The sequence below is a fragment of the Vombatus ursinus genome, unplaced genomic scaffold, assembly GCF_900497805.2.
Source record: "Vombatus ursinus unplaced genomic scaffold, bare-nosed wombat genome assembly UNPS02000582.1, whole genome shotgun sequence".
NCBI lineage: Eukaryota > Metazoa > Chordata > Mammalia > Diprotodontia > Vombatidae > Vombatus > Vombatus ursinus.
In genome coordinates this window covers 32,376,459-32,390,207 of record NW_020940360.1, presented here as the reverse complement: position 1 = coordinate 32,390,207, position 13,749 = coordinate 32,376,459, and the positions used below count along the sequence as shown (strand labels likewise).

Genomic DNA, 13,749 nt, shown 5'->3' with positions numbered 1-13,749 from the left:
CACACACACACACACACACACACACACACACACACACACACACACACCCTACAGCCCTGTACCCCTGTGCATGCATGCATGCACATATACCCACAGCTGCAAGCCCATTTGTGAGCCTCACTGTTTGCTGTTAAATGAGGGAAGCTACCTAGTACAGCATAGGCTTCATCACTTGAAATAAAAAGCTGTTAGCACAAGGAATTGTTTTATTAGCTTTTGAAATGCAAAGCTGTACCTGAACACTTGCCTGTCTTTACCAGATAAGTTGGGGAAAGGACAATGCAAAGCATAGACTGGGCATGACTCACCTGCTCTTGATGGAAGTTGGAGTCCCAGAAGGCCTATAAGCCTGCATGAAATGACACCATGTGACTGGTTCTTTCAGGAGCACGCTCATCATTATCTCTTGAAGAAAGGGCACATTGTCCTAATGTAAAATGAAAGGTGGGGTGCCAGGCAGTGGAGAATTTTTCATGACTAGCTATAAAGATTGAAAACAAGAGCCTAGTTGCTAGTTTCTCTAGGTGTAAAGTTAGTTGATGATACAACACTTTCTAAAGCCTGTGCATCTCTCCTTTTGCTTGACCTTGCTTCCCTTCTCATCTTTTTCCCTACCTAGCACAATCTGATGTCTCAAAGCAGGCAGGAAAAAAAAAGGTTTTAAATTACAAAGTTTCACCTCAGGATCCAAATATAACAACATTTAACTAAAATACATCAAATAGAAGTAACAATTATCAGGTTCTATAAATGTTGATGAAACTCTGATTTGGAAAGCTTTCCTAGTATAAGTCCTCAGCCTAGAGGATTACATCCCAGGGGCCCAGAATTGTAAGGAAGGCCCCCTCCTTCCACAGAAAACATTCCACAGTCTCCACTTCTGTTAAAAAATTTGGGGAGCTATTGGCAGGGATGTTTCAGTTGTTCTGATTTGTTGTGGCATTTCTTAGGGAAACTGTATTCAATTAAACAAGCATTTCTGAAGAAATTACTGCTGAAATTACTTCTGAAGCATTGCTGCTGTTCAAAGCCTAGCTCCAATACCTTGAGATATAGACATAAACAAAACCACCCTGCCTTCAAGAAACTTATATTCTGTTGGTGTTTTGGAACTGCCAAGGCCCTTGAAGTCCAGCCTCTCTCCTTTTACAGATGAGAAGACTAAGGACCAGGGAGGCAAGGTGCCTGACCCAGTTACACAGCTAATAGAAGCAGAGTTGATATTAAAACTCACATTTCCAAACTAGTGCACTAACACCAGATTGCCTCATTGTGCACTAGAAAGAAATCATCAGGGCAGTGATAAGCACTGGTATATTTATACCCTGTATCTCAAACCACTTAGTAGTTCAGCTGCCACAACTTTTACTAGTTGGAAGTTCTAGGAAATTTTCAAGATTATCTATAGCAGATCCAACACAGTCTTACAGTCCAGTCCAACAGGCACAGATGCTTTCATGTTAACAACAGAGGTCAGTGATGAAAGAAGCTGCCACGATCTTTATGTTAAACACAGATGTCTTTGAAAAGACATTTATCTTTTTGATAACAGTGGAGCAAATTCTTCTACCCAACCAGTAATCAAAGCAGAATTCAAATGGATATTGTCTTTGCGGTTTCTTCTTCTATAACAGCCTGTCACCAAGGCCTATTAGCTATTTGTCTCAGATTTGTCTGTTCGTTCTCGCTGCCACCGCCATCGTCCAGTTTTTTATTATGTCGTATCTAGATTTCCAGTCTTTCACCGCTTCTGCCCTATATACCTCTGAGTAGTTTGTTCTCTTCCCCTCCTTCCTTCCTTCCTTTTCTCTCTTTCACTCAGTCACACATACACGTACACACACATACACGTAGATTTTTATATATGTTGTTGTTCAGTCATTTGACTTGTGCCCAACTCTTCATGACCCCATTTGGGGATTTCTTGGCAAAGATACTGGAATGGTTTGCCATTTCCTTCTTCAGCTCATTTAACAGATGAGGAAACCAAGGCAAACAGGTTAAAGTGACTTGCCTTGGGTCACAAAACTAGTAAGTATCTGAAGCTGGATTTGAACTCATGAAGATGAGTCTTCCTGACTCCCAAGCCTGGTGCTCTATACACTGTACCACCTAGCTGCCAGTTTTGATGTTGAGCTTCAAGCCAGCTTTTACACTCTCCCTTTTATTGTCCATGGGATTTTCTTGGCAAGGATACTGGAGTGATTTGCTATTTCCTGTTGCAGTGGATTAAGGCAAATAGAAGTTAAGTGACTTAACCAAGATCACGCAGCTAATAAGTGAGGCCAGATTTGAACTCAGGTCTTCCTGACTCCAGACCCAGCACTTTATTCACTTTGCTACCTAGCTGCCCTCAGATTTGAGAGAGAGAGAATACATATATGTGTATATGTGTATGTTTTTTGTGTATATATGTATGTGTGTATATGTATACACATATGTATTTTTGTCACTCCCCTGTTAGCCTTCTAGTAACTTTTTTTTTTTTTTAGTGAGGCAGTCGGGGTTAAGTGATTTGCCCAAGGTCACACAGCTAAGCCTTCTAGTAACTTTCCATTACCTACCACATCGAGGCCTTACCTGACTTTCAAAGCCATCCTCCTTGGTCTGTCTAAACTTTCTATCATAAACCTTCTAATCTAGACAAGTCATTTTCTGTATTCTTTATCACAAATGATGTGCTGATTCTTTAATAATGCTATATACCACTCTGTCTTAAATATCTTCTCTGATATGCTTTTTATTTTTATTTTTTAATTTTATTTTCATGTTTGTCCTTGGCACTTAATGTCTTTTCTGTAAACCTTGGCATTTGGCCATATTCAGTTTAGTCCTCTTGACCAATCCAAATTTTATCCCCTTGCCTCAAGAGTCACACTCTCACTACTGCACATTGTTTTCTCTTTGCTCTGAGTTTACTAAATTTTTTTTATAATCTGTAATACTTAGGTTTGTTGTTGTTGTTGTTCTCATGTTTTCCCCAATCTAAATTCTTTTACTTACAGAAACGATTAAACTATTCCGTTAACTAAAAGACTTTTTATTTTCCCAGCCATTCTGGTTAGGCAGCTACGTGGAATAGTGGACAGAGTGCTGGGCCTGTTCTAAGAAGACCAGAGTTCAAATTCAGCCTCAGATACTTAGTAGCTATGTGACCATGGGCAAATCATTTAATAATTCTGTTTACCACAGTTTTCTTAATTGTAAAATGGGGGGTTATAATAGCACCTACCTCTCAGGATTGTGAAGATCAATTGAGATAGTATTTGTAAAGTGCTTAGCACTGTGCCTGGCACATAGTAGGTGCTATATTGTTATTATTATTATTATGTTAGTCAATTAGTCAACAGGCATTAAATACCAAAGTGGAAGAAAGAAAAATAGTTCCTGCCCTTATGGAGTTTACATTCTAATGCAGGTCTGTACAACGTTAGGCCCAAGGGACACTTATGGCCTGCACTCCACTTGTAGCCCTTGAAAGCATTTCTGCGGATGTAAAACAGGCCTACACAATATACCGCCCTTGAGCTATATATTGTGCAGTCTGTCCTAATGGGAGAAGACAACACATGGTCGGGGAGGAAGAGAGGGATGAAGATATCTGGTCAGGTCATGGTAAAAAAAAAAATCACAAGTCCAGAGTGTATTTTTGAGAGAAATGAAATGTGACTGACCTGGGTGATCTCCTTACATAAAGGTTCTGGGAAGAACCAGAGAGAGACTGCAGGACCAGAGCATATTTCCAACATGTGAATTTCAGGGCTAGAGTCATCTTCAGTATGATGAAGTCTCTGGGACACGATAAAAGAAGTCCCTACTACAGACTGGAGAGGAATAAGGAACATTAAGGAGATTCTTACAGTATATGTGTAATTTGTCCCATTTTATCAGAGTAACATGCACCAAAAAACAGAAACGTGGCTCACGATCACATAGCAAGTTAGTGGTAGAGACAGAACAAACACTAAGATGTTCTTCCTCCTACTTCTGTTATTTTTGCATCTTTAGCCCCTATAGAACGTTGGCTTTCAACTCAGTATACATTTGTTAAGGCATTAAACAATTATTAAGGCTTACTATGGCCCAGATACTGTGTTAAAAAGAAAGGCAGTCTTTGATGCCAAGGAGCTTACATTTTAACAGGAGAAGACAGCATTTAAAAAACTGAAAAGCAAAAGCAAAAGAATGAGGATGAAATGGTGAAGGAAGTCAGGAGTGTCAGAAGCAGAGCAGAAAGAAAAATGAAGGATAACTGGCCTGGGGCCCTTATTCAAAATGGAGGTTCTGGGAAGAGCTCACCAGTGGGAGAAAGGGGCCCCAGGGACTGAAGTATGAGGGATGTTCCAGGAAGGATGGATAGAATACTACAATTTGACCGAGGCATAGTAGCTGTCCATGTACAGAGACATTTTTTAGTTAAATTAGTAGCACTTCTCAGCTTGGTATTTCTGTGTGTATGTTAAGGAAAGAAGATTCTAATTGCAGGTTGAAAAGGAAATTATGCTAGATTCCTTTTAAAATGTTGACAGTGGAGAACCAAAGCACCTGGTGACACTCCTTCTCCACCCAGATTGTGTTGAACCCTTATTTTCTTACCCTTATGCAGACTTTCCCACTTTGCCTTCTCAAGTGACCTAAATCTACCTTGTGAAAATACTTTTCTGTTTCTCTGCCCTGTTCTTTTTTATCAGGCTCTTATCAGTTTAGGGTAGCTAGGTGACGCAGTGGATAGGTTCTGGGCTTAGAATCAGAAAGACTCTTCTTCATGAGTTCAAATTTGGCCTCAGACACTTACTAACTGGGTGACCCTGGGCAAGTCACTTAACCTTATTTGCCTCAGTTTCCTCAAATTTCCTCAGATGAGCTGGAGAAGGAAATGGCAAATCACTCCATTATCTTTTCCAAGAAAATCCCTAATGGGGTCATGTCAGACATGACTGAAAACAACTGAATAATAAATCAGTAAAGTAAATTCATACTAAAGTGCCTATGACCGATAGGCTTAACCCTTTCTTTTAAAATAGAAATATAAAAGAGACTTGTCAATACAATTAAATCTCTTAATGAGATGCCTGGAAGAAAATGTCTGAGGGATATTCTCCCTATCCTGTTTAAAGTTATGTTCTCCAACTACTCTACAAAAGAACAGAGATCAAAAATTTCTGAAAAGAGGCTAATCTATGGTATGTGCTAAATATCCTGTTAATGAAAATATTCAATTAATTGGAGGAGGGGGCTCTATTTTCCAACATTCTGCTAAAAGGCAGAATTTCCTTTATATTTCATTTGTTGTCTTTTGTTAGGAAAATATACAAAAATGAAAATGGCATAGGCAGCTAGATAGAGAATGAATGCCTGAAAGAAGTAAGCATTTATTAAGCACTTACTATGTGCCAAGAAGTCTATTACATGCTAGGGATGTATTCAGAAAAGGCTGGACAATTCTTTCCCTGAAAGAGTTCATATAATTGGGAGAAGCAATACATATAAGAGACTTTAGCTGCAGGAAAGTCCTAAAGGGACTTCAATTGGGTAAGATGACAGAACCCAGGGATATTTAGGATATGTCAGCAAGAGATCTGGAAGGTATAATGGTGGGTATGATGGTATAGCCCAAATGACCTAGGATATAGTAAATGTAGCAAAGTACATTGTTAGGCCTGATTGTCTTCTATCTTCAAGGATGCTAGTTGGTGATTCTCAGCTCATCCAAGTCATATGGGCAACCCTGTTGCTATTCCTACCTGTCAGTCAAGGGAGTAGGAGAAGAATTCCCCCATTGGCAGGTCTTCTCCTTCCATCAGCAGCCCCATGGATCTTGGATGGCCTGAGGATAGAGGGGGACAGATTTTCAGTCATCCCCATCTGCCAGACAAGGGGCTGGGTTTTTTTTTAACCTGTTATTTAACACAGACATATATGTGTTTATTTGTGTTTGTGTATAGGTGTAATCATGTATATCTGCACGTATATAAATAGAGAAGGAAGAACTCGTGTTTTTATGCTTAACGAGCCCATCTAAATGTGCCCCATGGGCTTAATGGTTCATGTCTGTCTTTCCAACTTGTACTGGGAATGCTAAATTGATTTTAATGTTCTTGACAGCATATGTTAAAAAAAAGTGTTATGTGGGGAGATGCTGTTTCTGTGCCAGCCACCCTGTGGATTACTAAGTCTTGTTTCATAAACCACAGCAGTATAATTGTTTTCAAACATTAAAGACCTAATCTTACTTATTGTTGATTCTTATTTAGTTCATTTTTCCTTCTTGGATAGTAAATTATAGCTCCATTAGATTCGGGGAATGGAACTTTAATTATTAATATTATTTAAACAAGTCAATAGTATAGAATGTTGTGTAATGCACATTTACCAGGAAAACAAAAATAGAAAGGTGTTTCTAAAAGAGTTACTTGCTCTCTCCTAACTTCCTATGAGACTTTTCCCATTAGAATGTTAGCTTCTTAAGGACTCAGACTGTTTCAGGATTTTGTCTTTGTATTCCTACCCACTTGGCACAGTGATTGGTACATAGTATGTGCTAATAAATGCTTGTTGAATGATTTATTAATTCTAGTGTGTGAATGAATGTATGTTTATATATGTGTGTGGGTATCTAGCTTGAAGGAGACCAGTGACTCTATAGGTGACTATGTGTAAGGTACATCTTTTCTGTTGATTTTTCCCAACATAAAATGGTGATAATCTCTCTTCTACTAAAGGGTTGATTTTAAGCCAGCAGACCTTGTAGCATAATGAAAAGAAGGCTGGAGTCAGAGGACCTAGGTTCAAATCCTGGCTTTGCTACTTACTACACATGTAATCCTGGGCAAGTCCCTTAGCCTCTCTAGATTTTGGTTTCCCCATTGGATTAAATGACCTTCCACATCTATGAATAATAGGTGGTTGTTTTTTTTTTTATTTGATCTATAATAAGATGAAATAAGAGATATGGCGGGGTACTCGCTTAAGTAAAAAGGTATTTATTGATGAAAAGCACTATTATACTTAATAAATAAATAATAACATATATGTATAGCACTTTCTCTTGTACAAAATGCTTTGTGAATATTCCTTTGTGAATATTCAAGGCCTAATTATTATCAGAGAACAGGTTCAGAAAGTTTGAGGCTTGCCTGAGATCACATAGCCAGCAAAATGGCTGAGCAGGGACTAGAACCAGAACCCAGTATTGCATACATACACATGCATATATAAAGTAGATATGTGGATATATATATGTACATATATATCTTTAATTCTATTTTTATCTTCCTAGTTAAATTCATATATTTTAAAGTATATTTTAATTTTTCTATTTTTTTATCTGACTTTTTCTATGGTCTGGTTGAGAAATATTAAGCAATAGGAATTAAATATAAATGAAATAAAATGTGTCCATTGTTATGTCCAACTGAGATTGTGTTCAGTGCATTACTCTTTCCTTGAGTGCATTTTACTCACCTGTGACTTAAACTCTGTTTCAGGTATTATTTATCACTGTGATCTTACCAGAGAGGAGTTAGAACCCAGAGTTTTCCGAGAGGTGACTGTGAAAGGAATTGATGCTTCTGATTACCAAACTGTCCAGGTAACACAGATGTTCCTCTTCCAATAAACTAGCCATCATAGCTGTTGAGTGAACATGGAATCAGAGCTGAAGACTTTGGAATGGATCCCATTAGCATTCTAGCTTTGTCGGGAGCTGCAGAGCTGGTGTGTGCGGAGGTTCTGGTCCTGTAGGCGTTGCTTTTGACATGAAGCGCAAGCTCTCCATTATCACAGTCCTTCCTTGTCAAAGCTGCAAAGGCGATACAATTAATTCCACGTGAATTGATCTGCTTGAAAAGAAGTTCAGCATTTTGCCTCACATTGTAGTTAAAATTGTTAGAGAGAGACTAGAATCCTTTTGGAGGCTGTTTCTTATGGGGATTGTGCCCCTGTCTGGAGTCTGATAAAAAACCTTATTTATCCAAGGGTAATCCCACCTTGAGAGGATAAGCCTCACCAACAAAACTCATGAGAGAGACTGCTTTAGAAACAAAACTGCAGGTAATAATTTACTATGCTAGCAGGTCTGCCCAGCAAGAAGACTGGTACCAGTCATTCCCACCAGGTAGGTAGGTAAGTTAATTCAGGAAACCAGATTACAAGTCTGTTTGGTGTTCAGAGAATTAGAGAGTAATTAGAAGTATCCTTTCTTAAGGGATGACTCCTCTGACTGAGAATTACTTAGCTTAATGATAATAAACTTCTCTGCTCTAAGAATATTTGTGTCTTGGTGACTTGTCCAGAGAGAGAAAATGTAAAATACTGAAGAGAAAGCTGCCCTCAAGGTCAGGAAAACCTGGGTTCAAGTTCCTCCCCTAACACAAACAAGCTGAGTAACTCTGGACAAATCACTTAAATTCTTTCAGTGCCCTTGGTAACACTAAGACTAGATATCACAGAGCAGATACCAGTCTGTATTGCTTGAAGTTTTCTCATTAGGAGTTCTCTATGCCAGTGAAATCACAGATCCAGCCAAAAAACTAAACTAAACTTAAAAAAAAAAGAGTAATACTCCTCAGAATCGGAACATCTTTTGCCCTGGACGATGTTAGAGATATTCTGACAAGTAGTTTGCTACCCGTATCTCCTTTTTTGATATTTCTTATCTTTCACCAATTCATGAGAATTATGTCACAATAAATTAAACTCCTGGATATTTTATAGTAATTTCATTCTAGGTTAGTGTGTTTCTGAAGTTCCAGGGAGGTACCCAACGCTACTTGATAAGCTATGAGCAATATCCCTGTCTCTCCTTTACATAGTATCTCTTGGGGTGGCTCATTTCCAAGTCCAGGTTACATCATCTCTTTTATGTTGACTGTTGTTAGCTCCAACTTTGGAGAATAATCTTGTCTACTTTTGCCCCAGATTCTGAAGGGTGGATGGACCCTTTTCACTCTTGCTCAGCCCCTTAGGCATTAATGATACATTTATCTGAGTCTTATAATAAAGGTTATGGATGGGGGGGGTGACGCAGACAGAGGGAGAAAGCAAATGAGAGAGAGCGCACTGCCTGGACAATTGTTATGGAACAGTTTCACCTTCCAATTTTTCCTGTTTTCAGCAGATTCCGCCCCTACCTCCCAGCCCCCATGAGACTTATTTTTTCAATTTGAATCTAGTAACACACTTCCCAGATGCCACAAAAAAATCCAGCTACCAGTTAGGAAAGTAATGGATTTTTAATGATAAAGGCATAGGTAAAATTTCACAGCTGTGGAATTGTTTATTATGCCAACTGCAAAACCATCAGTTTTAAAAACATGGATCCTTGTTAACAGAATAAGACTTGGAAAGAAATACTCTGGTGTTCTATTACTGACTTTGCCATGTCATTCAGGAAATCCCTTAACCTTCTCCCATCTTGCAGAGACATCATGCTTAACATTGAGCTTTTAAAACAGCTGCAGCTTTTTTGTGCTACCACAACAGAGAAAATCATAGGTAAATATGTGAAAGTTGCTGGGTAAAATTCATTGGTTTTAGAATCTTACTGGATTTCTGCAATGTGATGGAAAATTTTGGTCCGCATGTGGGAAGTTTTTAGCCTTCATGTGCATAAATTCTAATATGAATACATATTTTAAATAATAGTAGATAGGGTGGCTTAAGTATATTCTTTTGCATGTTTTTAATTTGGAGCTCTGATAATTCAGGGTAAACAGAGACACTGGAAAACACTCGACTCATAATGAGACTTGAACTTAATTTTTTGGGATCAAATCTAGTTTTCAGTTTTTCCTCAGTACCTCTGTGGAGTAAAACATGGTCTAAGCGAAGACATGGGTTCAAATTCCACTATAGGCACCTTGTTATTGTATAACCATGGACAAGTTATTTAACTACCCTAGGCCTCAGTTTCCCTATCTGTAGGACTGGATGGCCTATAAGGTCGCTGCCAGCTCTAAACTGATGATCCTGTGAGAGTGAAAAGTGTTCTCACATCTTCATGATGTTCTCACAGTGATGCTGATAATTAAATATCATTTTAAAAAGTAGATGAAGAGTGATATAGGAATAAATGGAAAATATTCAAAAATATGCCATAAAAAGCCATGCTCTGGGGGAGAGAGTGGACTCAAGGGAGAGGAAGAACAATTTGTAAAAGGTGCTCCCTTTTTTTCTTTCAATTATTTTAATACTACTCTTGGTTCTTCTTAAACTTAAGTGTTTTCATATTTCATGTATTTACAGTTTGAAAAGAATATTCCTTTGCTGTGATTATTGTTCTCCCTCCTTTTCTCTGAAGTGTTGGTCCTACTTTTATTGCTTTAAAGCAAACAACAGAGTCCCAATTACATAGTGAGTGCCTAAGAGACACCGATTAATGGCAGGCCTTCATGGTCATCAGGCACATCATTATAACAACATTGTTTACCTAGAGCTGCTGTTGATAAAGTAAACCAAATCGAGGACAGAGAAAACAAGAGTGTTTGAAGAGGCAGGCAAAATGATTAAAACCCATAAGAGGTCTGTCTGCTCCTTGTATGAGCTGCTGTTCTCCAGAGACCTTCAGCCTTTTGAATGGGGGGTGCCAGTTATTGCCAGCATTTTAGCTCTGACAAACTCGGTTTAAAAGCTATAAAATACAGAAGGTACTTGCATCAGCACAAAGTCTTTCCATCCCTGATTACATTTCTAGATGGAAAACTGTACTATACAGGGGATATAATTTTTAAAATGAGATCCTGAGGAAATGGACTTTTTTTTTGGACATAACAATTTATAGCAACAGCTTTTGTGCTGAGAATACAATTCCCTACTCCAAAAACTAAATGTAATTTCTTAAAATGTAAGCTCCATGGAAGTAGGAGCCTTATCTTAAAGTGTTAGGTGTCACTCACCAAAAGAACTTGGGTATCCTATGGCATGACAAGGGTATGCCTTTTTTTTTTTAATTTTTAATTTTTTTATTTTTAGTTTTCAACATTTACTTCCACAAGATTTTGAGTTTCAAATTTTCACCCCATCTCGCCCCTCCCCCAACCCAAGATGGCATGCATTCTGACTATCCCTTCCTCTAGTCTCCTTTCCCTGCTATCTCGCCCCCCTTCCCCTTCTATTTTCCTGTAGGGTGGGATAGATTTCTGTACCCCATTTCCTGTATTTCTTATTTCCCAGTTGCATGTTGAAACATTTTTTTTTTAAACATGTGTTTTTTAAACTTTGGGTTCCACGTTTTCTGCCTTCCTCCCTCCCCACCCACCCTCACTGAAAAGGCAAGCAACTCAATATTGGCTATACATGTGCAGTTATGCAAAACACTTCCATAGTAGACATGCTGTGAAAAACTAACTCTATTTCCCTTAATCTTATCCTGCCCCCCCCCCCAATTCTATTCTTTCTTTTGACCCTGTCCCTCCTCAGAAGCATTTGCTTCTGATTACCCCCTTTCCCAATCTGGCCTCCTCTCTATCATCCCCCTACTCTCTTGTCCCCTTCCCCTTCTATTTTCCTGTAGGGTAAGACAGATTTCTATACCCAATTGAGTGTGTATGTTATACCCTCCTTATGCCAAATCCTATGAGAATAAGATTCACTCATTTCGTCTTACCTTCCCCCGGTTGCCCTCCACTGTAAGAGCCTTTTCTTTTCTGTTTTTTTTTTTTTTGGTGAGATAATTTACCCCGTTCTACCTGTCCCTTTCTCCTTCTCCTAGTATAATCCTCTCTCACCCCTTAATTTTATTCTCCAGATATGACCCCTTCATCTTCAACTCACCCTATGCCCTCTATCTATCTATCTATCTATCTATCTATCTATCTATCTATCCGTCTATCCGTCTATCTATCTATGTATCTATCTATCTATCTGTCTATCTGTCTATCCGTCTATCCGTCTATCTGTCTATCCGTCTATCTGTCTATCTGTCTATCTATCTATCTATCTATCTATATATCTATATGTACATACCTATAATTTTTTCCTTCCAACTACCCTAATACTGACAAAGGTCTCATGAGTTACAAATATCATCTTTCCATGCAGGAATGTAAACAGTTCAACCTTAATAAGTCTCTTATGATTTCTCTTTCCTGTTTACCTCTTCATGTTCCACTTGAGTCATGTATTGGAAAGTCAGATTTTCTATTCAGCTCTGGTCTTTTCATCACGAATGCTTGAAAGTCCTCTATTTCACTGAATGACCATTTTTTCCCCTGAAGAATTATACTCAGTTTTGCTGGGTAGGTGATTCTTGGTTGTAATCCCATGTCCTTTGCCCTCTGGAATATTATATTCCATGCCCTGCAGTCCCTTAATGCAGAAGCAGCTAAATCTCGTGTTATCCTGATTATGTTTCCACAATACTTGAATTGTTTCTTTCCGGCTGCTTGTAATATTTTCTCCTTGACCTGGGAACTCTGGAATTTGGCTACAATATTCCTAGGAGTCCTTTGGGGATCTCTTGCAGGAGGAGATCAATGGATTCTTTCCATTTCTATTTTGCCACCTCTGGTTCTAAAATATGAGGGCAGTTTTCCTTGATCATTTCTTGAAAGATGATGTCTAGGCTCTTTTTTTGATCATGGCTTTCAGATAGTCCAATGATTTTTAAATTCTCTCTCCTGGATCTGTTTTCCAGGTCAGTTGTTTTTCCAATGAGATATTTCACATTATTTTCTAATTTTTCATTCTTTTGGATTTGTTTTACAGTGTGTTGATTTCTCATAAAGTCACTAGCTTCCAATTGCTCTTTTCTAATTTTTAAGGAAGTATTTTCTTCCGTAATCTTTTGGACTTCCTTTTCCATTTGTCCAATTTTGCTCTTTAGGGCATTCTTTTCTTCATTGGCTTTTTGGACCTCTTTTGCTGTTTGGGTTAGACAATTTTTCTTCAGTATTTTTTTGGTTCCTCTTTAGCAAGCTGTTAACTTGCTTTTCATGATTTTCTTGCATCACTCTCATTTCTCTTCCCAGTTTTTCCTCTACTTCTCTTACTTGCTTCTCAAATTCCCTTTTGAGCTCTTCCAAGGCCTGGGACTGATTCACATTTTTCTTGGAAGTTTTGGATGTAGGAGCTTTGACTTTGTTTTCTTCTTCTAGTTGTATGTTTTGATCTTCTTTGTCGCCAAAGTAAGATAATATAGTCTGACTTTTTTTGTGCTGCTTGCTCATGATCCCGGCCAATTACTTGAGTTTTAAACTCTTTGTTAAGGTAAGAGTCTGCTTCCAATGTGGAGAATGTACTGTCCCAAGCTTCGGGGGTTTGTACAGCTGTTTTCAGAGATACTTCTAGGGACCTGAAACGTGTCAGTTCTTCCAAGGTGCTATGCCCCACAACTAGCTGTGCCAGACCAGCGCTCCTCCTCGCCCCAGGACCACCCCTCAGAACTGTGACCCAGATCCAAGCACAGGCAAAGCAAGAGATTCCTGCCTCAGCCCTAGCAAAGAGATCCTTGCAATCCCCCTCTTATCAGCCACTCCATTCCCCCTCAGTCTGTGGGCCAGAACCTCAGAAGCCAGCTGCTGCCCTCGGGGTGGCTGAGATCTAGCTTCTTCTCTCACTGCAGTAATAGACTTTTCCCACTGACCTTCTAAGTTGTCTTTGGCGTTCCTGGGTTGAGAAGTCTGGAAACCGCCAAGGGTATGCTTTTTATTTTGGGAAGAGATCTCATTCTTGTTCAGCTACTGAAAAATATCTCTCCCCCAGTACACACACACACACACACACACACACACACACACACACACACACACA

The 13,749-nt window shown here is 38.9% G+C and overlaps 1 protein-coding gene across 1 annotated transcript in view; it reads left to right on the top strand.

The window, feature by feature from the left end:
- Positions 1 to 13,749, top strand: part of PREP (prolyl endopeptidase) — a 157,654-nt gene that overhangs the window by 84,650 nt on the left and 59,255 nt on the right. Inside the window, exon 10 of the mRNA XM_027855254.1 lies at positions 7,488 to 7,591. Within this exon, the coding sequence (XP_027711055.1) occupies positions 7,488 to 7,591 (104 nt within the window). The remainder of the gene's footprint in view (positions 1 to 7,487; positions 7,592 to 13,749) is intronic.